At 52.5% G+C, this 25,465-nt stretch overlaps 3 protein-coding genes and 1 long non-coding RNA gene across 14 annotated transcripts in view; 3 read left to right on the top strand and 1 right to left on the bottom strand.

The window, feature by feature from the left end:
• The window catches only part of HOXB3 (homeobox B3), a 41,106-nt gene extending 35,862 nt beyond the window's left edge, over window positions 1–5,244 (top strand). For 5 of the 7 annotated variants that reach the window (XM_084983084.1, XM_084983083.1, XM_084983079.1 and 2 more), the window contains 2 exons: window positions 1,424–2,024; window positions 2,868–5,244. In XM_084983084.1, the coding sequence (XP_084839210.1) occupies window positions 1,577–2,024; window positions 2,868–3,715 (1,296 nt within the window). In that variant the 5' untranslated portion in view covers window positions 1,424–1,576 and the 3' untranslated portion in view covers window positions 3,716–5,244. Of the gene's footprint in view, window positions 1–941; window positions 1,029–1,423; window positions 2,025–2,867 lie in introns of those variants that run through there. The other 2 variants (XM_084983082.1, XM_084983085.1) reach the window with 2 other exon arrangements.
• LOC106505099 (uncharacterized) lies at window positions 294–11,164 on the bottom strand. Of its 4 annotated transcripts, none has more exons than XR_002337151.2 (5): window positions 7,442–7,515; window positions 4,137–4,196; window positions 3,644–3,709; window positions 770–3,117; window positions 294–565 (listed from the first exon to the last, which is right to left on the bottom strand). It is a non-coding gene; the product is annotated as an uncharacterized LOC106505099 (long non-coding RNA). The 4 variants fall into 4 exon arrangements; XR_014820414.1 differs by lacking the exons at window positions 294–565; window positions 7,442–7,515 and adding exons at window positions 7,863–7,989; window positions 10,202–11,164 and having other exon boundaries at window positions 2,798–3,117; XR_014820413.1 differs by lacking the exon at window positions 294–565 and having other exon boundaries at window positions 2,798–3,117; window positions 4,137–7,036.
• On the top strand, window positions 9,057–11,577 carry HOXB2 (homeobox B2). Its single transcript, XM_003131546.5, has 2 exons — window positions 9,057–9,643; window positions 10,459–11,577. Exons 1-2 carry the CDS (start codon window positions 9,259–9,261, stop codon window positions 11,133–11,135), a joined length of 1,062 nt encoding a protein of 353 aa, XP_003131594.1. The 5' UTR covers window positions 9,057–9,258; the 3' UTR covers window positions 11,136–11,577.
• An 8,088-nt stretch (window positions 11,578–19,665) lies between these two features.
• On the top strand, window positions 19,666–24,426 carry HOXB1 (homeobox B1). 2 transcript variants are annotated; one of them, XM_084983006.1, is made up of 3 exons: window positions 19,666–20,921; window positions 22,473–22,563; window positions 23,086–24,426. In XM_084983006.1, exons 2-3 carry the CDS (start codon window positions 22,533–22,535, stop codon window positions 23,412–23,414), a joined length of 360 nt encoding a protein of 119 aa, XP_084839132.1. In that variant the 5' UTR covers window positions 19,666–20,921; window positions 22,473–22,532; the 3' UTR covers window positions 23,415–24,426. The 2 variants fall into 2 exon arrangements, with proteins under 2 accessions (XP_084839132.1, XP_003131593.1); XM_003131545.2 differs by lacking the exon at window positions 19,666–20,921 and having other exon boundaries at window positions 21,855–22,563.
• Window positions 24,427–25,465: the final 1,039 nt, after the last annotated feature.

Raw genomic sequence — 25,465 nt, 5'->3', positions numbered from 1 at the left:
AAACAAATTCTTCCCAGAAACCAATCGGAACTACTCAGCTCCCTTTTGAGTCTAAATCTGTGCCAGGAAGAAGGGGATTTATGTGTAGGAGGGATTTCCTTTGCCTGCCCTCCTTTTATTTTATTTTCCTATTTTTAGTTTTCTTTGGAATTGACCAGCTGGGCTGAATGAGATTTAAGTAGTCCAAACTCCCTTGTCAGAAGAGAGGGTCAGTCTGAAGATTTTTATGAAAAGTGATGGGGAGTGTTGGGGGAATGCAATCAGAAGTTTCAGAAGAAATACACAAAATCCTGTGACAGCTTGAACCTTTATTTTTCTGGCACACTCAGAAGCCTGTATTAAAATAATGAGGTGGGGTGTTTTTTTTTTTTTTTGTCTCAGAGAATTTCAGTAAAGAGGGGCACCCCATTTCCAATTCAGAGAATAACATTGTTCAGATTGCTTTGTTTAGTTTCTTTTTTCCTAGGGAAAAAATTTGCTCTGTTAGAAAACTTTTCCATCTCTTGGTAGAGAAGTCCAGCAGTTATCCAATTTCTCTCTTCTTCTTTTGGAGAAATCCAAGGAACTAGACCGTCAAGGAAAGGATGGGAAAAAAATTAAGTCTGATGAAAAAGAAAAAAATGGAAGGTGGGGGAGACCTGGGCCAAATGGTCACAGCACCAACTGGCCCTGCCAGGGAAACAGTCCTGTTCCATTTGGGGGCCCCACGAGGGCTGCTGGCTCTGGGGTCCCAGACTTGAGCAAAGACTCAGACTAGAGCTGGTGGTACCTGCAGCAGGGCCGCCGTGGAAGAGGCTCAGTTCCACTGGTTTTGGAGGTCAAAAGTCTTCCAGAAGTTTCTAGGTTAGGTTGTTGTCTTCCAGAGATGGGAGGGGAAGGAGAGAATCCCTCACACCAGAAGGTTCCCTGCTTGACTTACTTCTCCCTCCTGCCTCTTTCAGAGATCCTCAACTCTGCTTGGATGAAAGGAACCTAAAGGGAGGCAAAGGCAGGAGGCAGGAAGCAGGAGGCCTCTCAGCTCAGAGGAGGTTGTTGATGATGCTTTTATTTTGGAGTCTTCTAGCCCCCCCCCACCCTATCCCAGAGTTGGGGTGGGAGAGGGAAAAGGAGAGGTCAGCAGGCAAGAGAGAAGCAATGGCCCTTGCAGTAGTTAAGATTCTATACCTAGGCAGTTCCCAGAGGAGTAGAGTCTGTATTTTTAAAGTGGAAATGAAAATTAGTGGGCTGTTCTTTTAAAATTAAGGCGTTGAAATAAGAAAAATCCATTTCAGATCAAGGAAGTGGCCTCAGCATCTGCTGTGAAGATGTTGGGTGGGGGAGATGAGAAAACCCTATTGATGTCAGTTCCCTTTTCAGTTCCTAAGATGGATTCATTCGAGCCCCAGTCCTCTTCTCCCCCTGTGTCTCTTCTCTCACCCCGCAGGTCAACCGCTGCTCCGAACAGACCCCGGGAGGAGGTGGGCAGAAAGGGGAGGGGGGTCCGGCGTGCCACGTGACCCCCAGGGGTGCCAATGTCCGGTCGTGAGGGTATCAGGCCCTTGCAAGTTGCCACCCACTGCCCGGGCCTCGCCCAGCAATGCAGAAAGCCACCTACTACGACAACACCGCGGCCGCACTCTTCGGAGGCTACTCCTCGTACCCTGGCAGCAATGGCTTCGGCTACGACGGTCCCCCGCAACCCCCCTTCCAGGCCGCCACGCACCTGGAGGGCGACTACCAGCGCTCAGCGTGCTCACTGCAGTCCCTGGGCAACGCCGCCCCTCATGCCAAGAGCAAGGAGCTCAACGGCAGCTGCATGAGGCCCGGTCTGGCCCCCGAGCCCCTGCCCGCCCCGCCCGGCTCACCCCCGCCCAGCGCCGCACCTACCAGTACCACTAGCAACAGCAGTAACGGGGGCGGGCCCAGCAAAAGCGGGCCTCCCAAGTGCGGTCCCGGCTCCAACTCCACCCTCACCAAACAGATATTCCCCTGGATGAAAGAGTCGAGGCAAACGTCCAAGCTGAAAAACAGCTCCCCCGGCACAGGTACCGGCTCTCCGCCTTCCTCCTCGTCAGCTTTTGTCCGGGCCAAGAATGTCACTGTTATTCTAGCACCCAGACCCTAGGCGCCCAGGCGGCGGGCCTGGGGACAAAAATCAGGTGGCGGCGGCTGCATATCCCCCCCACCACCACCTGACGACCCCTGACCCCACCAACACCCTCTCCCTCCAGCCCCCCTCCACCTTAGCTTCTGAGAGGTCCAGAAGGCGAAGTGCTCGGCCTCAGCCCTTCGGAAGGCCGCAGAGCCACGAGACACTGCCAGTAGGCGCAGAGTCGTCAACGATTGATGATTATTATGATTACTGTGGGTATTAATCACAATCGCTCGGGCGGCCCGGGGTCCCGGCCTCGAGGCACAGCGGCCTCTTCGCGCCACCCTTCCGTGCCCTGCCCAGAACGTCCAGACTCCCCCAAGGAGTCTCCCCAGACACCTACCTGCCCAGTCCAGGGGACCGGGCGGGGTGGGCGTGGGAGGAGTGTCTTCCAAACCTGGAACTGAGGATAAGGGGGAGAAAGCGTGCGCGAGAAAATCCAGCCCTAAATAAATGGCCATGCGGCTCTGCGTGACATGATCAAATTTTCATAAGCTGGGGCAGCGAGAGGAGAACAGGTCTCTTAATAAATGCCACTATTATAGAGTGTCCGCTAATGCGACGGGCGGGGGGGGGAGGGGAGAGAGAAGGAGGCGGGGACGCGAAGGGGAGGGCGGCGAGGGCTCCGAGTCCGGGCCTGGATTTATTAAGAAACGATGCATTCAATTTCGGCGTGTTCAGTAATTATCTTTTATTTCATTTTCTCCCCTTCCCACCCCTCCCCCCTCGGATCCAGCGGAGGGCTGCGGCGGCGGCGGCGGCGGCGGCGGAGGAGGAGGCAGTGGTGGCGGCGGGGGCGGGGGCGGCGGCGGGGGAGGGGACAAGAGCCCCCCGGGGTCGGCGGCGTCCAAGCGGGCACGGACGGCGTACACGAGCGCGCAGCTGGTGGAGCTGGAGAAGGAGTTCCACTTCAACCGCTACCTGTGCCGGCCGCGCCGCGTGGAGATGGCCAACCTGCTGAACCTCAGCGAGCGGCAGATCAAGATCTGGTTCCAGAATCGGCGCATGAAGTACAAGAAGGACCAGAAGGCCAAGGGCCTGGCCTCGTCTTCGGGGGGCCCCTCCCCCGCCGGCAGCCCCCCGCAGCCCATGCAGTCCACGGCCGGCTTCATGAACGCCTTGCACTCCATGACCCCCAGCTACGAGAGCCCGTCCCCGCCCGCCTTCGGCAAAGCCCACCAGAATGCCTACGCGCTGCCCTCCAACTACCAGCCTCCTCTCAAAGGCTGCGGCGCCCCGCAGAAGTACCCCCCGACCCCGGCGCCCGATTACGAGCCTCACGTCCTCCAAGCCAACGGGGGCGCCTACGGGACGCCCACCATGCAGGGCAGCCCGGTGTACGTGGGCGGGGGCGGCTACGCGGATCCGCTGCCGCCCCCTGCCGGCCCCTCCCTCTACGGCCTCAACCACCTTTCCCACCACCCCTCTGGGAATCTGGACTACAACGGGGCGCCCCCTATGGCCTCCAGCCAGCACCACGGACCCTGCGATCCCCACCCTACCTACACAGACCTCTCCTCTCATCATGCGCCTCCTCCTCCTCAGGGTAGAATCCAAGAAGCGCCCAAGTTAACACACCTGTGATGGGAGAGGGAGGGTCGGAGGGACAAGGTCCTGGGGTAGGGGAGACCCAGGAGGGACGGGGACTGTGGAGCTCTGCGGAGGGGGGGGGGGCACCCTGGACATCTGAGAGAAAAGGCAGGGAGGTGGCAGTTAGGCTTCCTGGGAGGGAAGGGCCTGGAGCTCCTTCTTCTTCCCCTGGCCTCAGAGGTTGCCTTTTTAAAGTCTTGCAGCCCTTGTTCAGTCTGCCTGTGTATCCACTGGAAAGGAATCCACAGCAGAGTAGAGATGACCCCATCAATCCCAGGCCTCCAGCAATACCCAGATGGAAGTCCACCCTGGGCACTGGAGTAGAGGAAGAGGAGATAGGGCAACAAGGCAGAGAAGCACATTTTTAAAAACCGACGAGATGGCTAGGCCATCACCAGCCAACCAACCAACTTACCTTTGGTCTCTGTGGGTAATTCCCCAAATCTTGATTTTTTTTTTTCTTCTGGCAATTCTCCTTAAAAAAATTAAAAACACACTTCAAAACCAAGGGCACAAAGCACGTTTCCCTCCCATTTCTCTGAATCCTCAAATTTCTTCCCATCTATTTGAGGTTGCTGGGGTACTCCCTGCATTTCTCGTCCCATATTTTTCTGCTCTAGGACATGCATATCTATACCCCGTCCCCATCAATTATACTCTTCAGAGGGCTCAGGGATGGTGAGAGATCTTGAAAGTCAGAGCTGTTTATATTATAAATATATATATATATATTTTCTCTTATAGTAAAAGCTGGGAGGTAAGGGCTGGCAAGTTGTCAGGACTGAAGGTTTGCCCATTCTGCTGCCTCCCATCTCAGCTCCAGGTCCATCCCCCTCTTTCAACAGAAAGCAATCGGTGACACGAGGTTCCACACTTTTCTTTTCTTCTGTTGCTCTCTTGACTTAACGTGAAAACAGGGTATATTTTAACAAACTGTCTGTCCCAGGGCCGGGCTGCAGCTGGGCCTGTGCGCCTTGCTCAACCCGGGACAGGACACTTTTGTTGCACTTAGAGTTTACATTTTAATGGATATAAAAACAACTGTGAGAGATGCCTGGGCCTGCAGGAGTCCAGCATTGCTCAAAAAGCGTGTGTTCTAGTGAACATTTTCATATATATTTATTGGTTATAGCCTGTTAAAGTATTTTCTTTTTTGTATTATTTATCCCCCAACATTATGTATTTATATGAGGGAAAAAGGAAAAAAAACTGTACTTTTTTTTAGTATTTACTTGTTATAAAGGACGTTGTGTTCCCTGTCATGTAAAACCAGCTATTTTAGTTATTATTGTACTCTAGAAAAGAGCTGTAGATTTATGTTAAACTCGTACTTATGAGCAATTGTAATTAGTTCTAAAAGGCATGAACTCAGCTCCTAATTGTCACTGTATAGTCCTGAATTTGTAGAATTAGAGTTAATTCCCTCTTGGAACTTTCTTTGTTCTTCCGTAGTTACTTTTTCCCTTACTTAAAAGGGTTGTCTGTCAAACAATTCTTGAATAAACTTTCTGTTATCAATTTTATCTTGTCCTGGTGGTCCAATTTAGATAGCAGAGCAGGCTGCTGACTGCCAGATTTCCCCCAAGGGAAGAAGGGGGGTGAAGACCCTATCCTGGCCTTTCAGCCCGCTGCTCAGGCCCCTACCTCCCCCCTGCTGTGTCTCAGGTTTATTTGGCTTTTCTCACACAGGCTTGGGACATTCTGGCAACTTCTTTGGCTAAGATTTAAGTAACAAGTTAGGGGGAAGGGGGTCTCTCTCTAGGTCTCTAGGCTTTGCCTCTCAGTTTTTCTCATTCATTGACCTTTTGCCTTTTTGCTGTTTTGGCTACAATCTCCTTAGTCCACCCCCTACTCCCCATCCCGTCAACAACAACAAAATGTGGCCGGTCACTGCTTCTTCCAAGAAAACCTAAACTTCACAGTTCTCTTCCGGAGCTACAAAGAAGCTGTCACGTGACCTGAAGCCCAACCACCATTGGGTCTAAAATGAAAACAAAGGAAAATGATTAATCTAAAAAAACAAAACAAAACAAAACAAAAAACCTAAGGCCTAGACTTCTCGGGTCAAACCTTAAAAGTAAAGTGAAATTAAATCACTAAATAAAACGCGGGGCGGAGAGAGAGGAGGTGTGTTTGATTTCCCCCGCCAGGGAAAGGAGGAGGGTTGGGAGAAGCTGCTGGATTCAAGCGTAAATAAAATGGTCCCCAGGCTAATGTGTCGCTCTGTTTCCACGATCCTTGGGAAAACTTCATTTCTTAGTCGTGGTTCCATAAAAGTTTTATCACATTGGAGCGAGGATAGAGAGGGTCTGTCAAAGATGAAATGTCACTGCCGCGTCGCTGGAGCCGATAAGAGCGAGGAGACAGGGCGGCTGAAATATGGAGCTAATTCGTTGAAAGAAGCGATGGCTGCTTGCTGAAGAGTTGCATAATTCTAATTGTAAGCGATGCACCCGCATTGCTTAATTAGGAGCATATATTTGGTGGTAGTGACGGGGGGGGGGGGGTGTCGGTGAGAGAATCGTTCCAGGGCCTCAGCCTTAAAGCGAGGGCTGATTTTCATTTTTATGTTGCATCCTGGCAGTCCAAGGTTAGTAATTACAGTCCTTATGCAACAATAAATAACAATAAAAAAGCAACCTGAATTCTACACCCTCCTCACTACCACCACCGCCGCCAAGTAGGATTTTAACTGGACTGGGCTCATCCAAGCAGCAAGCAATTTAGCATTGGTTCAGGCTATAATTTAAAGGCATAAGAGCGTGCAAAGTTTGATTGGGATCAAATAACGCTCAAGGGTTTCTCTTTCCTTCTGTCTTTCTCTCTCTCCTCCTCTACCCTGAATAACATTTTCTGAATAATGTAAGTAGATGAAGCACCATGTTTGGCTCTGGGGGTTAAGAGGATTGATTATTTACCTAGCGGAGAGAGGCAGGCCAAGTCAGAGAATTAAGCTCTGAAATTTAGAGTTTGAAAAACAGAGCTTTTGGCTTGAAACTGGAATTGCAAACATGAAGAAGAATAAGGGGTGCCTTGGCTCGGTGTCCCCCTACCCTTCTCTCTGAGAGATGTCAGGCCCTAGCTAAGCAGCCAGGGTCCTGGGGGAAATATCAGGGCTCTAAGATTCACAGCACAACAGGGGGGCGGGGAAGGGGGCGTCTCTGGGAAGGAGGGTTCCCTTGGCCCCTTTTAACACCCAAGTTTTCTGCTGTTCTCTAATCTGGCCGTAAAATCTGTCAGCAGGGTTAGAGAGGGCTGTATTTCCTGCAGGAACAGCCGGAGAGAAGCCTTAGACCTTGCAGCCAGCTGGAGAGGCTGTGAAAAAACAAAACAAAACAAAAAAACCTTCCAGGGCTTCTCGAGGGGGTGGCCTGAGGGAGAACCGTCTCAGGCCTCACTGCACAAGTGGCCAGACAACTGCTCTTGGGCTTCTTCTCTGCCTGCTCCCCACTCCCACCCCCATCCCCACTTCCACATGGCAAAAATCACTTTCTTGGGAGCCGAGCGGGACACGACCGACCGTTTCTGGCTGGTTTGCCCCGTTTTTCAGAGCAGCTCGCTTGGATCTGAGCCCTCCAGAGCCAGCCACCCCCTGGCCCCCCGGAGCCCCCACCTCCAGCTCCCCTGTTTTCATCCTGCCTGGCTCCCACCCCCACCCTGCTCCTCAGCGTTCTCTGTCCTGTTTCATGAGTCACACCACCCACGCGGAGGAATACTCACCACCACCCACTCGGCTCTTACAGTGACAGAAACTTTCTAGCTCCCGCTGCCCGGGCCGGAGTTGCCATTTCTCTGCTAACCAGGCTTGGCCTCCTCCTCGCCGGGCGGGCGGCAGCGAGCAGGGAGGGGGAGGGGAGGCCCGAGCCGTGGGAGTTCTCCCGGCAAACTTTCCACCCAGCCCAGCGCCCTTCCGCGGTCCCCATTTCCCATCTGTTTCCCGGCGCGCCCAGCATCACCTTTCTCTTTTGCTTCACACCCCCCACCCCCCAGGCCTTTTCAAGGGATGTGGAATTTCGGCTGTTCCCTCGGCTTTCCCAAAGAGCCAAATTCTTTGATGCCATCAGAGCGAGCTGTCAGGGGGCTAAGATTGATCGCCTCATCTCCCCTCGGTCCCTCTGACCCACTTATTTAAAAATCTTACCCCAGATCGACTTTTCATTTTCTGCTTTGAGATCTAGTTTCCCACCAAAGGCTTGGGGCCGGAAGTCTTGTGGACCTTCCCTCTGGTAAACGACAGCGCTCCCGAAAGCGCATACGCACCCCATCCTCTGAAAAGAAATAAATGACAACAACAACAACAAAATTCCCCCCAGGGGCCAGAAATGGAATATCATCTCAGTGGTCATCATTTGCCCACCACCTCCATGTTCAGGGAAGACTGTCACATCAGGGATGTTGATTAATAATTAATTAATGAGCACAATGGCAAAAATAGGATGGGAGTCCTAGGGGGGAGCCCCCCCCCTTGACCTGAGGTTTGAGAGTTTTCTAAACTTAAATCCGTGGCTACCTTGGTTCTTATTCCCATTCCTGGAATATAGAGGCAGATTCAGGCCAGAAGCTTGAGTGGGTGTCTAGGCATTTTAGACCCTGTTGGTTGGGGGGGGGGTCATAGGGGAGGGCGGAAACCTCCAGGTGAGGAGAGCGGGTAGACCTGGGGGCAGGGGCAGTGCTGCAAACACTGGGCAGACAAGGGAGCTGAGACCACACAGCTTTGTAGGCTAGAGGCCCAAAAGGGCCCCTCACTATCTATCTCACTCCTCTGTGTCAGCCTAGGAGTGCTTGTCGATTTTCCAAGATTTATCTGTTGCTTTTGGGGGGAGTGGGTGGGACGGGGACAGTGATGCTGATGATTGTAAATCTCTTCTCTGTCCTTATTGCACTGCTAACAGGGACCTTTCCCAAAGGGAAAAAAGCCTCCTTCTACCACCTCTTCCTCCCACATTCAGATCCTCACTCTTTGGGGGGAGGGGGCAGGGGAAGGGAATGCTCCTGGCCTTGTAAAGAAAGCCTCGATTTACTCTATTTAAAATATTTGGGAAAGAGGAAGATTTCTCCCCTAGGTTCCCTTGTTTTCCTTTCCAGAACATCCCATCCTCTGAAGGGGAGGAGGGGAAGGTTCCTTTAGCTTTTCTGGAGAAAGGGAGGCATGAGGGAGAGGGAGCGTAGGACTGGGGGGCTCATGATGTCCAGGTCATGGTCCTCTAGAGTTTTTGAATCAATTAAAGCAAATAATGCTCTCTGTTTTCCACCAGGCCCAGACGAGCGATTGGCCAAGGCCGGTCCCGTGACCACGAATTCCCTGCAATTTTGCTGGAGTCCTGGGTTTTATAGAGAGAGTCCCCATACGCTTGTATTTATCAGCAATATACAATTATAAAGGCCCAAAATTTTAAAAAAAAGAGAGAGAGATCAAAATCGTCCCTTCCCAAAATCGCTCCATCACACAAACCTGGGGGGGGCAGGAGGGGGGGTCCCTTCCGATCCTCCCTCCTGACGCCCCCCCCAACAGGCCCCCTCCCCCACCATTGAAAGCCATGAATTTTGAATTTGAGAGGGAGATTGGGTTTATAAACAGCCAGCCATCGCTCGCCGAGTGTCTGACTTCCTTCCCCGCTGTCTTGGAGACATTTCAAACTTCATCAATCAAGGAGTCGACATTAATTCCTTCTCCTCCTCCTTTCGAGCAAACCTTCCCCAGCCTCCAGCCCGGCGCCTCCACCCTTCAGAGACCCGGGAGCCAAAAGCGAGCCGAAGATGGGCCGGCTCTGCCGCCGCCTCCGCCGCCGCTCCCGGCCACCCCCCTGGCCCCCGAGTTCCCCTGGATGAAAGAGAAGAAATCCGCCAAGAAACCCAGCCAATCCGCCACGTCTCCCACGGCCGCCTTCTCCGTCCTGGCCTCCGGGGTCGGATCGCCCGCAGGTCGGTGAGCGGGGTAGGGATGGGATGAGAGGCAGTTAGAAAGAGAGGGGGAGAAAGAGCGGTGGGGGAGGTAGAAAAGGTGGCGAGTCTGCTGGAGTTCCTTGCCCCTTCGAGTCCAGGGACGAGGAAGCAGAATGGATCTCTGAGGTTTAGGCCTGGCCGCTGCCAGTTTTTTTTTTTTTTCCCCCCCTACAGCTGATGTTGGAAGCTGGTTGGGGAAGAGGGTTTTTTTGTTTGTTTGTTTGTTTTGTTTTGTTTGTTTGTTTTCCCCTCTCTCTAGAAGAAAAGGATTCGATTGAGGTTTCATCGTTATCTGAGTGGAGTCTTGTTGGTTGGGTTGAATCTGGAGGCAGGAAAAGATTGGGTCCCATCCACCCCAGCTCTAAGAGAAGAGGGGGCATTTGAGAGCTAGGGAGCTGAGGAGGAAAGGAGGTGAGGAATAATCTCTTTATGAACCTTCTTCCCAGGCTGAGTTGGAAAGTGCCGAATTGAGGGATCCACTCACACGACTTGGGAGGGGGCTCTGAGGTTAAGGGGCGAAAGGGAGCCGCTGCCTACCCCCTGCGTGGCCCGTGGGCGGCTCTCTGAATGCTTTGCCCTGACCCGGGCTGGGTCCGGCGGCGAGAGAGGGACGGACGGGAAAGAACGCAAGAGCCTCGGGAGCAAGTCGCTTTGGTGGGCGGGAAGGGCGGGAGTGCTGCTCTTTAGTGCTGCTGAGATTGTTTTGGGTCGACGGGACAGTCTTTATGTCAGCCGAATAGGAGGTCGGGCTGAGTCCTCGGGCCGCGTTGACGCCCATCCCGCTTTCCTTGCAGATGGGCCGGGACTGCCGGAGGCCGCGGGCGGCGGCGCGCGCAGACTGCGCACGGCTTACACCAACACGCAGCTGCTGGAGCTGGAGAAGGAATTCCACTTTAACAAGTACCTGTGCCGGCCGCGCCGCGTGGAGATCGCCGCCTTGCTGGACCTCACCGAGAGGCAGGTCAAAGTGTGGTTCCAGAACCGGCGCATGAAGCACAAGCGGCAGACGCAGCACCGAGAGCCGCCCGACGGCGGGCCAGCCTGCCCCGGTGCCCCGAAGAAAGCCGGCGAGGCCTCCGAGGAGCCCTTGGCCAGCCCGGGCCGCCCCTCCGTCTCGCGGGCGGCGCGGGAAGTCTGCTGTCAACCTCCTGAGGTCGCGCCGGGGCCCCTGGGAGCGCCGGGCCTCCGGCCTTTGGCCGCTCGCGTGGAGGGCGCGGGCGCACGGAGCCCGGGCGGCGAGCTGCGCGGGGCCGGCGGGCTGGAGCCGGAGCGCTTGCCGGAAGACGCCTTCCCCGAGCGGCCCTATTCGCCTTTCCTACCCGACCTCAGCTTCTTCGCGGCCGACTCCTGTCTCCAGTTGTCGGGAGGCCTCTCCCCCAGCCTCTCGCTCGACAGCCCGGTTCCCTTTTCCGAGGAAGAGCTGGACTTCTTCACCAGCACCCTCTGTGCCATCGACCTGCAGTTCCCTTAATAACCCGCTTCCTCCTCCCGGCCCTCGACCCCTGCCCCCCTTGGCTGCCTGCGGGAAGCCCGAGGACCCCCACCCCCAAGCCGTATAGACTTCTTTACGTGTTTTGCTAAAATTCAGGTATTATTGAATTAGCGTCTCATCCACTTCCTTTCTTCTCTTTCTAAAATATTGGGCACACGGGTGTCTTTAACGAAAAAAATCACACAGTCACACAGAAAAAAATTCCGTTTGGTAAGAGTCCTTCCAACGAAATCTCAGGAATAATTAAACTCTAGGGGGGGCTTTCCTAAAAAGAGCTAGAGGAACCTAGTTTCCTCTTCTTTTTTTTTTTTAAGTTTAGACCGTAGATTATTTATTAAAATTCTTTAATAATAGGAAGAGGGGAAAGTATTTATTGTACATTATTTTCATAGATTAAATAAATGTCTTTATAATACGAAAACGAGTCAGTGTTTGCGTTGGGACCCAGGCCCTTTCCTCCCTCCCGGCGCCCCCTGTGCCAGCCTTCACTCCCTGGGGACCAGCGCCAGGTTAGCCTGGCCCTGGACGGGCTAGGTCCGGGTGGTACAAAAGGGGTCCTATTTGCCTCTTTGGCCGGAGATCTGAGAAGAGTGGGGGGTTTGCTGCCCGCCCCCTTACAGACGCTGCTTAGAAACAAGGGTGGGGGCAGAGGGTGTGCTGCGCACTGAAGTGGGTACAAGGAGAGGTGGGAGGGGGGCGCAGAGGTGCAGTTAGATTAGAAGGGGTCGTAAAGGTTTCCAAGGCTTCTCGCCTCAGTGCCCCAAGCAGGGGGGAGGGGCTTTTTCCTGAGCCAGGATGCCTGCGGACCCGAGGCCTGGGGACGCAGGCAGGGCTAAGGAGTCAAGGGTTTTCTTGGGAACTGGCCTCCAAGAGGACAAGAAAGGAGGCCAGATGGAAAATGCAGCGGCGCCAGGCATCAGTGCTCTTTGGGCCCCTCAGTCACCCTAGGACTCCCGGGGTTGGGAGGAGCGTCCGAGGAGCGGCGGGGCGACGAGCCCAGGGAGGCCCGGGCAGCGCTGGGAGGCGCTTGGCCTACGGGGAGCGAAGGAGGAGCGGGGAGAGCGGAAGGGAGACCGGGAAGCAAGGAAGATGCTCAAAATGGCGCTGGGGCCGGGCGGCGGGGAGGGCGCGGGAAGAGGCTGCGGCCGCCATGACACCCGCCTCGGGATGCGCGCGGTCCAGCCCCGGGGACCGTCTCCGCACCCACCTTGGCCTTTCCGGATCATCCAGACGCCAGGGAGGAAAGGGAGCCAGGGAGCCTTCTTTAGGTTTTATATTGTTTAAAAAAGGAGCCCAGCGGATGCTGAGGACGCGAGATGTACGGAGAGTCGGCGAGGGGGTGGGAATGGGAGGGGGTGAGCAGCGGGTCTTGCAGGCCCGGGTCTGCCTCGCCAAATCTGACTTTTGATCCTTCACTCTGGGATTTGATGCCTAACCTGAGCTTTCTCCAAATGCAGACCTACCTGTCTTTGCCAACAACTTCATTTGCCCATCTCAACACTATCTCCTATCCCCTACAGCGCCTTACCAGGCTACTTGCAAAGCCAGTAAGCGGGAAGCGAGGATCGATCTCCCCATCTGCCTCCTGGTTTGTTCTGGGGAACGTGGAGATTTAAAGGGCCCTGGAAAGCCATCCATCCTCCTTAGGTTTATTTAATATTTCTCCGGCTCAGAAACAGACACTGCAGGGCTACCTCCCTAGCAGATACTGCCCTTCTTTAAAAGCAGTTTATTTCCCCGAGCCTTTCAGACTTTCTCCTGGTCCAGCAGGACGGGGGCTTGGAGTACCAGGCACCGAGAGGCAAAAACTGTCAGGAAACGCCAGGAGCCAATGTAGGTCGTGACATATAAGACTAGACAGGCCCTTGCACATTTTTTTAACCTGGTCCCTCTGTGTGGGAAGTACACACATCTTATTCAACTGGAATTTAATCCTTTAAACTGTCTTAATATAGAATTCATCTCCTGCATTAAATAATCTTATGTCATGTTAAATTGCACTTATTTCTTTCATAAATAAATTAATATAGAACAATTAGATGTGTTATTATAATAATATCGTGTATCTTATTAGTTTATTTTCCCTCATAAAATATATAGGTATGAAATAAATTCAATATATTAAAGCAATAATACACAGCTTATTGGTTCGTGTGTTTATTTTCCCCATAAATAAGTGAATATACAATATATTAAAACCACACTATACATCTCATTGGGCTGTGTGTTTATTTCTCCATAAAATATGCCCATAGGCAGTGTTTAACATGCTAAAAATCACAGCACATAGCCATCTCTACACCAACAAAATAAAACATACATTTCAGCTGGGGCTTTGATTTCTATGGACAGTCAAACTAGATAATTTGGACTAATTAAAAATGCTTTTTATGCTATAGCAGATTCCTACAAAATCAAGAATACAATAAGGCTCTTGCTAAATGCCCACCTTCCAGCTTTTTTTTGGTCAAAAGGAGAGCACCCTTCATCAATGACAAAAATGCAGGGTCTGCTTTGCTGGAGAGAATTTATATCCTGGATTCATGGCTTGGCCTGAAATACTCAGGGGCCTCTGAGGCTCCAGTCCCCTAAGAGCCTTGCTTCTCTAAGGACAGCAGCATCAGCACTACCTGTGGGCTAGTTCGAAAGGCAGAATCTTAGGCTCCACTCCAAACCTACTGAATCAAAATCTCAAATTAGCAGATCCTCAAATAATTTATTTTTATTTATTTATTTATTTAATTTATTTTTGTCTTTTTGCTATATCTTGGGCCGCTCCCATGGCATATGGAGGTTCCCAGGCTAGGGGTCGAATCGGAGCTGTAGCCACTGGCCTATGCCACAGCCACAGCAACTCGGGATCCAAGCCGCGTCTCCAACCTACACCACAGCTCACAGCAATGCCGGATCGTTAACCCACTGAGCAAGCTCAGGGACTGAACCAGCAACCTCATGGTTCCTAGTCAGATTCGTTAACCACTGCACCACAACGGGAACTCCTCAAACAATTTATATGCACATTGAAGTTTGAGATGCCCTGCTGGGTCATCTGGGTCATATGGCCACCTTGCTTCCTGCTTTCCTCCTGCTTAAGAATGTTTGACCTTTTTTTTTTTTTTGCCATTTCTTGGGCCACTCCCTCAGCATATGGAGTTTCCCAGGCTAGGGGTCGAATCAGAGCTGCAGCTGCTGGCCTATGCCAGAGCCATAGGAAGGCAGGATCTGAGCCACGTCTCCAACCTACACCATAGCTCACGGCAACGCCAGATCCTTAACCCACCGAGCAAGGCCAGGGATTGAACCCGCAACCTCATGGTTCCTAGTCAGATTCGTTAACCACTGAGCCACAGCGGGAACTCCAAGAATGTTTGACCCATTTTACCTGGCCTTCCAATCCTTCCCAACCCAAACCAGTAGTCTAAAGGGCACTTCAGTTTCTGCCTGAGGCTGCATCATTCCTGATTCCTCCCTGGCAAAGTAAGTAGGGAGTCAGGAGGGTCCAGCCAAAATCTCAATCTACCTGTTTAGATCCAGGTACTTTGTGTGTCCTGGGGGTGAGAAGCAGCCAGTCCAGGGCATCAGGAGGTTCCATATTTCCCTCAATAGGTTATTATAAGAGAGAAGTTGGAACTCTTTTCATAGGCAACACACAGCCTTTCTGTCCTTCCCACTGTCCCATATTCAAAAAAGTCACCATCTCTGATACCCCCAAAACAGAACAAAGAGGCAAGGCATTTCCAAAGGGAAATGACCCCTGTTTTCCATCCCATCCAATTTCAGATTCAAAGGAATGCCTGGCAATTTGAGATTCATAAGGGACTGAGATTCAGGATGTCTGTGTTCCAAATTAAAACTCCTTTTCCTTGTTTCCTCTCTAGGGTCGTCCTCTTTAACCTGAGTTTTCCAGGCTGGCTATGGAGAAGGAAGGAGAAGAGGAGGGGTTTCCAGATAAGGCAGCAGACACCCCCCTCCTCCGGTGATGGCAGGTTAGAGAGCAGTGTCAGGTGGCTGCACTCACTTATCCCATCCTGACTGGGGCAGGGCTCCTCTTCAGGGGTCTGTAGCACAGACTGGTTATAAATTGGCTGCGGTTGGAGTGGGAAGGCTTCAATGCAGTCTTGAAAGCTGCTGGTCAGTCTGCTCTGCTCTTGGTGAGTCATTCGTTTAAGAAGAATGGCTCGTTAATATTATGGTGAAAGCAAAAGACCATTAGATTGAGGAATTATTTGCAATCATGATAACCTGAGTCACTCAAACTTTTTTTTTTTTTTTTTAACTGATGCCTGGGTAAGTCCCTTCCCCTTTCCAGACCTCAGTTTCTCCAACTATAAAATAAATGGGAGAACTAGAGCCTCTAATGTTCTCTGCATCCGTATATGCCACAAGTATATTTGTCAGTGTTTACAATGTATTAAAGATTTATTAGGGCTGGTGTCATGTGCTTTTAAATGGAGGTGGTGACTCTTGATGTGTGATGATAACCCACCTCCCAAGTATCTGATGGAACCATTTAAACAAATTTTAATGTGTAACTTTACACCAACAATCATGCCCCCGTCATTATTTAAAGGAGCAGGGAGAGAAATCTTTTCAACTGGTTTGTAGCGGGCTGTAATGCTGTGTGCCATGTGCCAGATAGCCAATAAATATGAGTATTCAGAGGTGTCCTAGCCAAGTTTTCCACTGATTTGCATTCTCTGCACCTTCCCCAACTTCTCCAATTTGGTTATGTTTATTCTTATTTGAAAAAGAGTAGGATGTTTTATACAAAATGCTTCTTTAACATGGTGCACTAGACTTTATTATTTTTTAAAAATCGGTTTTGGGCTTGGAGTGCACTAGACTTTAAAAGCCCCCCTTGGAGTTCCCATTATGGCTCAGTGGTTAACCAATCCGACTGGGAACCATGAGGTTGTGGGTTCGATCCCTGGTCTTGCTCAGTGGGTTAAGGAGCTGGCATTGCCGTGAGCTGTGGTGTAGGTTGGAGATGCGGCTCAGATCCCAAGTTGCTGTGGCTGTGGTGTAGGCCAGCGGCTACAGCTCCGGTTTGACCCCTAGCCTGGGAACCTCCATATGCTGCAGGAGCAGCCCAAGAAATCACAGTAAGACAAAAAACAAAAACAAAAACAAAAACAAAAAACCCCTTTAGTTAAGTTTTGTCCAGTCGCTAGGGTGTCAGAGGATAGGTAAAAATTCTGGGTCTTTCTAAACAGCTCTGCTGAATCCCCTTGCCCACCTTTCCCCCAAGTCTCAGGCAAACACTTATTGGTCCCACTGTACATCTTCCTGAAATATACTTTTGGAGTTCCCGTTGGGGCTCAGTGCAGACAAACCCTAATAGTATCCATGATGATGTAGGTTCGATCCCTGGTCCCGCTCAATGGGTTAAGGATCTCTCCTTGCTGTGGCAGTGGTGTAGGCCAGCAGCTATAGCTCTGATTCAATCCCTAGCTGGGGAACTTCCATATACCATGAGTGCAGACCCTTAAAAAAAAAAAAGCAAAATATGCTTTATTAAATACATGTCCTTAGTTTGCAGAAAGTATACTCTAGGGCTCTACATCATCCCCTCCACCTGCTGTGGCTGCTGTGTCCCAAATCCTCCACTGACTTTTCCAGCCCAGCTCTGCCCTCCTATGGCCCCCACCCCTAACCTCTCCACACTCAGGGGTGAGGCAGACATTTGGTGTCTGAAGGAGATTTAACAAACTGCTTCTTCCTCGGAGGAAAGAGTCAAAAGTATAAAGGCTTCCCAAGACCTTCTTTATTTCCTGACCGCCAAAGAAAAATCACAAATTCAGCCTGATCAGTGTTCAATAAGGTTTCCAATGCGGATATTTTGGTTACAACCACCACACGTGGATAAACCCAATTAGGTAGAAAATTATTTCATTTCTGCATGTCACTCTAATCTTTCATTTTAGAAAGATCTCAACTCTCTGACTTACTTCTCTTTCCAGATGCAAGTTTATACCCTGTTCTGACATCACGGAAGTCAGGTTCAAACCCGACTCTGGGAAGGACAGTTTCTAAGCTAAATCGAAGGGATAGACAACATCCTCCCTAGAAGGCTTTTCCCCCACATTTGGAAGTTCAGGAAATTCTTGCTAATATCTAACCTTGAATTTTCCTGCTGCAGTTTTAATCACTCGGGTTCTTTATAGATTATATAATATTAGGCTTTACTTTTCAAAAAAAAAAAAAAACCCTTGAGGTTAGAAGAAAATCCTTTGTCTAAACAGAGCCAATCTTCTGACTTCTCAGTGAAATTTGCATATGATAAAGAATATATTGCATAATGTGGTGATGCGTTACATAAGAAATAGCACATGTGCTATTTTCCTATCACATATTTCCGTATTTTAACATGCCGATTATATTAAAAAACAGAAGACTGACTCATACCCTTTCAGAATGTGCATGTAATGTTAATAGCATGCATTTATAGAGTTTCTCTATGGTTTATGTTTTCTCGTTTGCTTTAATCCTACTAACAATACAGTGAAGTAGTATTAAACTCATTCTTCTCAGAGGCTGAGATTCAGAGAAACTCAGAAGCTTGTCCAGGATCATAACGCTAAGAAATAGCCAAGCAAGGGTTTGAACCCAAGTATTCTAACCCCCAAACTAACAGTCTTCCCATTGTAATCTGCACCACACACAGCCTTTGGTTTTCAATCAGATCTGTGACACTTGTATTAAAAGAAATACCACTGATTTCTTTTTCTGTTTTCTTTCTAGGGCCGCACCTGTGGCATACGGAGGTTCCCAGGCTAGGGGTCTAATCAGAGCTACAGCTGCCCGCCTACACCACAGCCACAGCAACATCAAATCCGAGCCGCATCTGTGACCTACATCTGTGACCTACACCAGAGCTCATGACAACGCTGGATCCTTAACCCACTGAGCGAAGCCAGGAATCGAACCTGCAATCTCATGATCCCTAGTCGGATTCATTTCCGATGCACCACAACAGGAACTCCATACCACTGATTTCTTTTCTTTTCTTTTTTGTCTTTTTTGCCATTTCTAGGGCATATGGAGGTTCCCAGGCTAGGGGTCGAATCGGGAGCTGTAGCCGCCGGCTTACACCACAGCCACAGCAACGTGGGATCCGAGCCGCGTCAGCGACTTACACCATAGCTCATGGCAACGCCAGCTCCTTAACCCACTGAGCAAGGCCAGGGATCAAACCTGCAACCTCATGGTTCCTAGTTGGATTCATTAACCACTGAGCCACGGCGGAAACTCCTCCATACCACTGATTTCTAATTCCATTCGTCCCACAAACAGCAAAAAGAGACCATCTCTTATAGAGGAAAAAAATTATAACCCTGAATATTCTTTTAAGTCTCAGGTTCCAATCTTTGCTCTTTGGCCTCCAAGATCTGGGCTGGGGAGAGCAGGCAGAGAGGCACTTAAGGGCCTAATGAAAGAACCATCCAGATCACTCCTGCCAAGGCCCAGCTAAAGCTGCTTCCTCCACAGAAAACTTCCACCACATCCCCATTCTCTTTTGAATGGTCACCCAGAACCTCTCAAAGATAATTTCAGTTCTAAACATACATATGTTCTTCTTTCTCTCCTGTATGTCTAAATAGATTGTAGAAAAGAGGAAATCAACTATATTTCACTTTGGTGTTGGGTCCACCCAGAACTTCTCTGGTGAATTGAATGTGATCGACCAGAAAATCCTATAGGCCATAGGTTACTCCAGATGTGAATTGCACATTTCTTTGTTTGTGAGTTAGTTGGTTTGGTTTGTTTTGCTGTGGGCTTAGCAAGGAATCCAGGTTCCACAGACTTTCTCCTCAGGCCAGAGGCCAGTGAAGTTTCTCTTAAGGAGGAAGAGAGACTTGGGAGCCTAGGGACTCAAGATTCTTTTTCTTCCAGTCCTTTCTGCTGGAGCTGGGAGAGCCAGCAGGGACTCGCAGGAGTTTCCCTATGGCATTTGGAGGTTCCCAGGCTAGGGGTCGAATCGGAGCTGCAGCTTCTGGCCTACACCACAGCCACAGCAACCAGGATCCAAGGCGAGTCTGCAACCTACGCCATAGCTCATGGCAACACCGGATCCCCAACCCACTGAGCAAGGCCAGGGATCAAACCCAGAACCTCAGGATTCCTAGTCGTATTCATTTCAGCTGCGCCACAGTGGGAAGTTCAACTCTCAGAAGTTTTCATCTTTCTGCTACACAAGAGAAGGTAGCAAGGCTCAGGGATGAACTGGAGAGCACGGAGTGAGGCCAAAGCAATCCCTGTACTTGACAGTATAACTTGAGGCTTTTTGCTCCACCCCTTTCTTCTTGTCCTTATAATAGACTGGTGGTGACTTTGGCTGTTACTAGGGTTACTAGGGAGACTGCAGTTCCCCAACTCCTGGAATGATTTCTGCTCTTTCATTAAACCAATTTGGAATTTACTTCCTCCATTAGACCTCAAATTGTTCCCTTAATTAGGAGGGTGAGGGGTGAGGCGAGGAGGTTCTCCCTGTGTTCGGGGAAAAGTGGACATGGGCGTCTCAGGTCTCCCAGAAGAAGGGCAGCCAGGTCAGAGGGAGGCCCAGCTCAGATTTGGGGTGAGAAGAGAAACCCTATACTCTTCTTTTCCAAAGGCCTCTGTGGAGAAGAGCTTACAGTGCGAGGAGCTACAAACATGTGGGAGCATCGGGAAAGAGAAAGAAAATTCTGGCTCTCACCTCGACGGGCCTTTTCCCCTCAATCCGTCTGCAGCCCCCCCGCCCCCGCCCCTGCCCCGCCAACACTCCTTCCCTTTGTCCGCCCTCAACCCTTCGCAGGGACCGTCTCTCACCCTCCCCCATTGCACGTCTCTTAAAGGAGGTGCCAGCTGGTCCCCTCCCCACAACTGGTCCTGCCCCGAAGCAGAGGGAAGGAAGCCGAGTACACGTGAGGAGGGAGGGGGGCTGGGGTCCCGCGAGATGCTTTGAGCTCTTTCATAGTTGGGGGCCAAGCAAGACTCACAGGCATGACGAGGCAGGCAGTGGGATTCTGGTGAGAGAGGGGAAAGGGGGAGAGGCCAGGCCGATAGAGGACAGGCAAAACGAGGGGCCTGGGACCGAGAAAGAGGGAGAGACAGAGAGGGAGAGAGACTTCGGGGCCTCCTTTGCAGAGCCCTGGGGCCTCGCCCTGCCCTTTGTGGGGGCGGGGAAACCTGAGACGCCTCCTCGAGGGTCCTCTCTGGACCTGTCCCACCTGCCTCCGCCTCGCCTTGCCTGGCTCAGCTCAGTTGTTTACAGAGATCATCCCCTGAACCCTTGCCCTCCTGGACTTGCCCTAGCCCAGGCCCCAGGCCTCCGGCCGGCCAGGCAGACACCCTGACAGGTTACAAATGAGCGTGGGTGTTGGATTGCGCCAAGCTCTTGTCCTCAGAGTCTGGAGGAGGACAGTCGATGGGCTCTACCTAAGAGCTGCCCTTCCAGTTCTGTCCCTGTCCCAACGGAGTCAAGGAGGCACTTCCTGTTCGCCTCCCCTCCCCCAACCCTAACCCCACAGATACACAGAGCTGGGAAGGGTGCGACCCGACTCCTGAGCCTCATGGTGAATCTCCCATTCTCTAAGCAACCGTCTTTGATCTCTTTGAGAAAATTCATCGGAAATTTGAGTGATCTTGCAGATGCAATTGGTATTGAATTTATGGATTGGAGGCTTGGGAGTTCTGACGGGGTAGGTGATAGAAGAGGAGCAGAAGAACGTAACACGCTGGTTTTAAACACCACAGAAAGAGAATAAAAATGTCTCCTCTGCACCTGTAAGTAAACATCACCCTAGCTCGGTGCTCATTGTGGCTCTCTGGAGAGATACAGGGAGTTATTTGAGTCTGAGTGAGCGAGGCAGCTACAGCTATGGATGGCTAGAGAGAGGATAAATACATCCGGAGAGATGAGTTGATGGATGGGTAGGGAACAAATATAAATATGGAGAGAGATGGACGAACAGAGAGATGGATTGAGACAGAGCGACTATCAAGAGAAGCTGAGGGAGAGGAATGAATGTGTGAATGAGGAGAGAGGGGTGTAGCTGGAGAGGAGAACGGGGCATTTCTCATCCTCCTCTCCACGTTTCTGTCATCTTGGCTTGTTCCTTGAAATGCCATTTTCCCACCCCTCGCTTAATGTATTCTTCCTCCAGATTCTAAGCCCTGCCTCACACCCTTGGGTGTTTTTGCACCCGCTTCCGTCACAGTCGTCCATTTGGCCCAAGATAACATCCCTCGCTCCCAGCCCCTCACCCCAAGACAAACTGGGAGAAAGAAACTCAGAGTGGGAGTGCTGGGCTAAAGAGGCTGGATTCTCCATCTCCTGGTCTACAGACTTGGGGGGAAGGATCCCTTGGGTGGGGGTGGGTGGGAAGAATGAAGGGCAGCTGGTTTGAATTTGTCCAAATCTAATAACCCAGGAGCCTATTGAGGGCCTTGGGGGTTGGGAGGGAAGTCTTGAATATTCCTCTAACTCCCCCCCTCCCTCTGGTCCCTTCTTTCCTAAAGTCTTTGAAGAAAGATGTTTTTGACGCTTCCACGTCGCCCTCAGATGGATGGGCTGCGGGTGATTGAAGTGTCTTTGTCATGCTAATGCTTGGGGGGTGATGGATGGGCGCTGGGGCTGCCAAACTCTGGCCCGCTGCGCCCATTGGCCTGGGAGAGATCACATGCGCCCCTCCGCTCCCCACTCCCTACCCCCTTCCTGGGGGAGCCCTGGCCCAGGCGAGCTGGGCTAGGCCATGGATGCAAGCTGCGGGGCTGTGACATACTGCCGAAAGGTTGTAGGGCAAGAGGGTGTCTCCCCCAAACGGGCCGACCCTCCTGCGGCCTCCACGCATGGACTATAATAGGATGAACTCCTTCTTAGAGTACCCACTCTGTAATCGGGGACCCAGCGCCTACAGCGCCCACAGCGCCCCTACCTCCTTCCCCCCCAGCTCGGCTCCCGCTGTTGACAGCTATGCAGGCGAGGCCCGCTATGGTGCGGGGCTGCCCAGCCCCGCGCTCCAGCAGAACTCAGGCTATCCGGCCCAACAGCCACCTTCGGCGTTGGGGGTGCCCTTCCCCAGCGCCGCGACCTCAGGGTTCGCCCCGGCTGCCTGCAGCCCTAGCTATGGGCCTTCTCAGTACTACCCTCTGGGCCAGCCGGAAGGAGATGGAGGCTATTTTCAACCTTCAAGCTATGGGCCCCAGCTAGGAGGCTTGTCCGAAGGCTACGGAACCGGTGGAGCGGGCCCGGGGCCGTATCCTCCCCCGCAGCCCCCTTACACGAACGAGCAGGCGGCGAGCTTTGCACCAGCTTATGCTGATCTGCTCTCCGAGGATAAGGAATCACCCAGCGCGTCAGAAACCTGCACCCCCACAGCCCGGACCTTCGACTGGATGAAGGTTAAGAGGAACCCACCCAAGACAGGTAGGGCTCAGACGTGGCCACCCAGCACTCTGAGACGTGCTGCGGGGCCCAGAGCGGCTCTGCTGCTTGGATGCTGAGGTTTCCTGAGCTGGGTTCCTCGGAGCCAGCGGGTAGAGGCAGGTAAGAGCACTCTGCCCAGGCTCAGGTCAGGTGGGGTCTCCCCACCCAGCGAGTGCCCGGTTACCTTTAAGAGTAAGTCTTCACACACACCCCCACTTCCTGATCTGTGTGCATCCCTCGCACCCTCCCCCCCCCGCGCCCTCCCCCCCCCCCCGCCCCGGTCCAGGACCTGAGGTCCGGCGGAGGGATGGGGGATGGGAGTGCGGGGTCGGGGGGGATTGATCCAGATTTGGAGATCACCTGGAGGGGTGCCCGGTGACCCATGGGAACTTTGAGAGCTGAAGCTGGACAGAGTAGTCAGTGGGGGTGCGGGGCTGGCGGGGCTGGCGGGGCCGGGGGAGGGGCGCGGAAGGAGAAAGAGGTGCGAGGACTGACGCGGCCCTTCTCTCGCCCCGCCCCTAGCGAAGGTGTCGGAGCTGGGCCTGGGCGCGCCCGGGGGTCTGCGCACCAACTTCACCACGCGGCAGCTGACCGAGCTGGAGAAGGAGTTCCACTTCAACAAGTACCTGAGCCGGGCCCGGCGGGTGGAGATCGCCGCCACCCTGGAGCTCAACGAGACGCAGGTCAAGATTTGGTTCCAGAACCGGCGCATGAAGCAGAAGAAGCGCGAGCGGGAGGGAGGCCGGGTGCCCCCAGCCCCTCCAGGCTGTCCCAAGGAGGCGGCTGGAGACGCCTCCGATCAGTCCACGTGCACCTCCCCGGAAGCTTCGCCCAGCTCCGTCACCTCCTGAACTGATACCTCCCAACCCACTGGGCTCCCCAGCATGGGAGCGGGAGCACCGCGGATCTGCCTTCCCCTGGGCTCTCCCTAACCCCAGGCCTTGGCTTTACTCCTCGGGCCATCCTCACCAAGGCTGGGGCTCTGGTTTAGAGTTGCCTTTGGGAGGAATGGGCTACCGCTTTGCTGATGACTGGAGACCCTACAGGACCAGAGGGTCCCCAGGAGACACCCAATCTGTCAAATATGGAGGGAAGGACTTCCCTCGGCCTTTAATCCGGGGATCAGCAAGAGGGTGGGTGTGAGCGAGCCCCCACCTTCTGGATCCCCCTGTCTTTGCAATGGGCCATTTCTTAGTCCAGTGCCTTTGAGCTGTGAGGACTTTTCCTCATGCACTCTTATCCTAACTCCCCCGTCCAGGCCCAGACAGAGAGAAGGCCTTGAGGTTTCTTGTGTGGGAGGTGTTTGGGTGCAGGCATATTACCCATGCTTAATCTGTGTAGTCACCACAGCCCTTACAATAGCACCAGCTGCCTTGTGACAGACCAAAAAGCAACCCCCCCCCAATCTAACCCTATTAACCCCTTCCTGGCACATTTGTATTGCACTAACGCAGCCTCTAGAGGTTGTTTTCTGAGACCTGCCTCCTCCCACCAGCGACCTCATCTCTAAGATACCAAAATGATTTGGAACTTGGTACTTCAGAGACTTCTGGAATGTTGTTTGAGGCCTGCCCCCAGCAAGCCTCTACCAGGAAGGTGCAGGCACACCCCCCCCCCACTAGTTCCTCCCCTATTTATTGCCTCCAGGAAAAGCCAGGACCCTCCTCCCCTTCTCCATCCCACCCTTGGGGCAGCACAGGGAGGCCCAGGTGCAAGGAGAGCTCCTACCAGCAGCAAGCATTTCTCTGATCATCGCAGAGACAGTGCAGGCCCCACTCTTTCTGGAAACCTGAGCCCCAGGCAACCAGGTTTTCTCTGTACCTTCAACTACCTCATTTCAATAAAGTCTGTGTTTTTCCCCTCTTCCTGTCTCTTCTGCTCCTCCACCTAGGGGTAGGGAAGGCTTGATCTCCAAGAGCCCTGGGGGAGTAATGGGGAAAGAGTTGGTACAGGCTTGGTGAGCTGGAAGGAGCTGAGGTTTAAGATCTCAACTGAGTAGGAGTTCCCACTGTGGTGCATCAGACACCAATCCAATCAGTATCCATGAAGATGCAGGTTTGATCCCTGGCCTCGATTAGTGGGTGAGGGATCTGGCATTGCCAAGAGCTGTGACGTAGGTCTCAGTTGAGCCTTGGATCCCGAGTTGCTGTGGCTGTGGTGGAGGCTGGCAGCTGTGGCTCTGATGTGACTCCTAGCCTGGGAACTTCCATATGCCACAAGTGTGGCCCTAAAAGGGGAAAAAAAGGGGGGGGAAGGGGAGGAAAGAAAAAAAAATCTCAGCTGGATAAAGAGAAGGACTTTCTGGGGCCTAAAACAAAACCCACGCCAGGTTTCCAAGTCTGACAGCAGTCAGCCCTCAGGTCATTGGAGGAACATGGGAAAAATCTCGAGGAAAAGGGTGATGGGGAGGAAAGAGTTCCCAGAGGGTCCCGATAGGAAGGCAGGACAGGAGAAGCACGCACCACTTTGGAGAGAACAGAAACGGGTGTAAAAAGAGGAAGAAGTTTGGGGGAAGGCAAGGGCCCTCTACCCTTTGCCTGTTTCCCCCAGGCCCAGAGCCAGGCTTGGCAGAAAGCGGGGGCCTCAGTAAATATTTGCTGAAGGTGCGAAGCAGGGTGTGGAGGCCGTGTAACGTCGACCTCCCCGCCAATTCTTGCTCGGAGAAAGTCAGAGGATGGGTGGTCCACAAACTTCAGGTTGGCACCCCATTACCTCCTCCGCTCCGGCCCCCAGCCCGGCGCCCTTCCATCCCACTGGGAAGTCCAAGCTCGGGAGCTCGGGAGCTCGGGAGCCGGTGTGGCTGGGAGACTAGCAGAAGCCGCCCGCCCTCGAAGTGCCAAGTGCCGCCCAGGTCTCCGGCGCAGCGGAAGGGCCGAGGGTGCGGCGGGGTGCGGGGAAGCGA

The sequence above is a fragment of the Sus scrofa genome, chromosome 12 (genome assembly GCF_054392235.1).
Source record: "Sus scrofa isolate SSC_HxYL_T2T_F1_AM1 chromosome 12, Sscrofa_HxYL_maternal_Yorkshire_Landrace_v2.0, whole genome shotgun sequence".
Classification (NCBI taxonomy): Eukaryota; Metazoa; Chordata; class Mammalia; order Artiodactyla; family Suidae; genus Sus; species Sus scrofa.
This window is presented reverse-complemented; position numbering and strand designations above follow the sequence as displayed.

Bases quoted from the DNA above. Each gene is read 5' to 3' on its own strand.
- HOXB2 (XM_003131546.5), top strand. From the start codon at position 9,259: ATGAATTTTGAATTTGAGAGGGAGATTGGGTTTATAAACAGCCAGCCA. The intron at 9,644-10,458 runs GTCGGTGAGCGG...CTTTCCTTGCAG, and splicing joins CGGGGTCGGATCGCCCGCAG to ATGGGCCGGGACTGCCGGAG.
- HOXB1 (XM_003131545.2), top strand. From the start codon at position 21,987: ATGGACTATAATAGGATGAACTCCTTCTTAGAGTACCCACTCTGTAAT. The intron at 22,564-23,085 runs GTAGGGCTCAGA...CCCCGCCCCTAG, and splicing joins GAGGAACCCACCCAAGACAG to CGAAGGTGTCGGAGCTGGGC.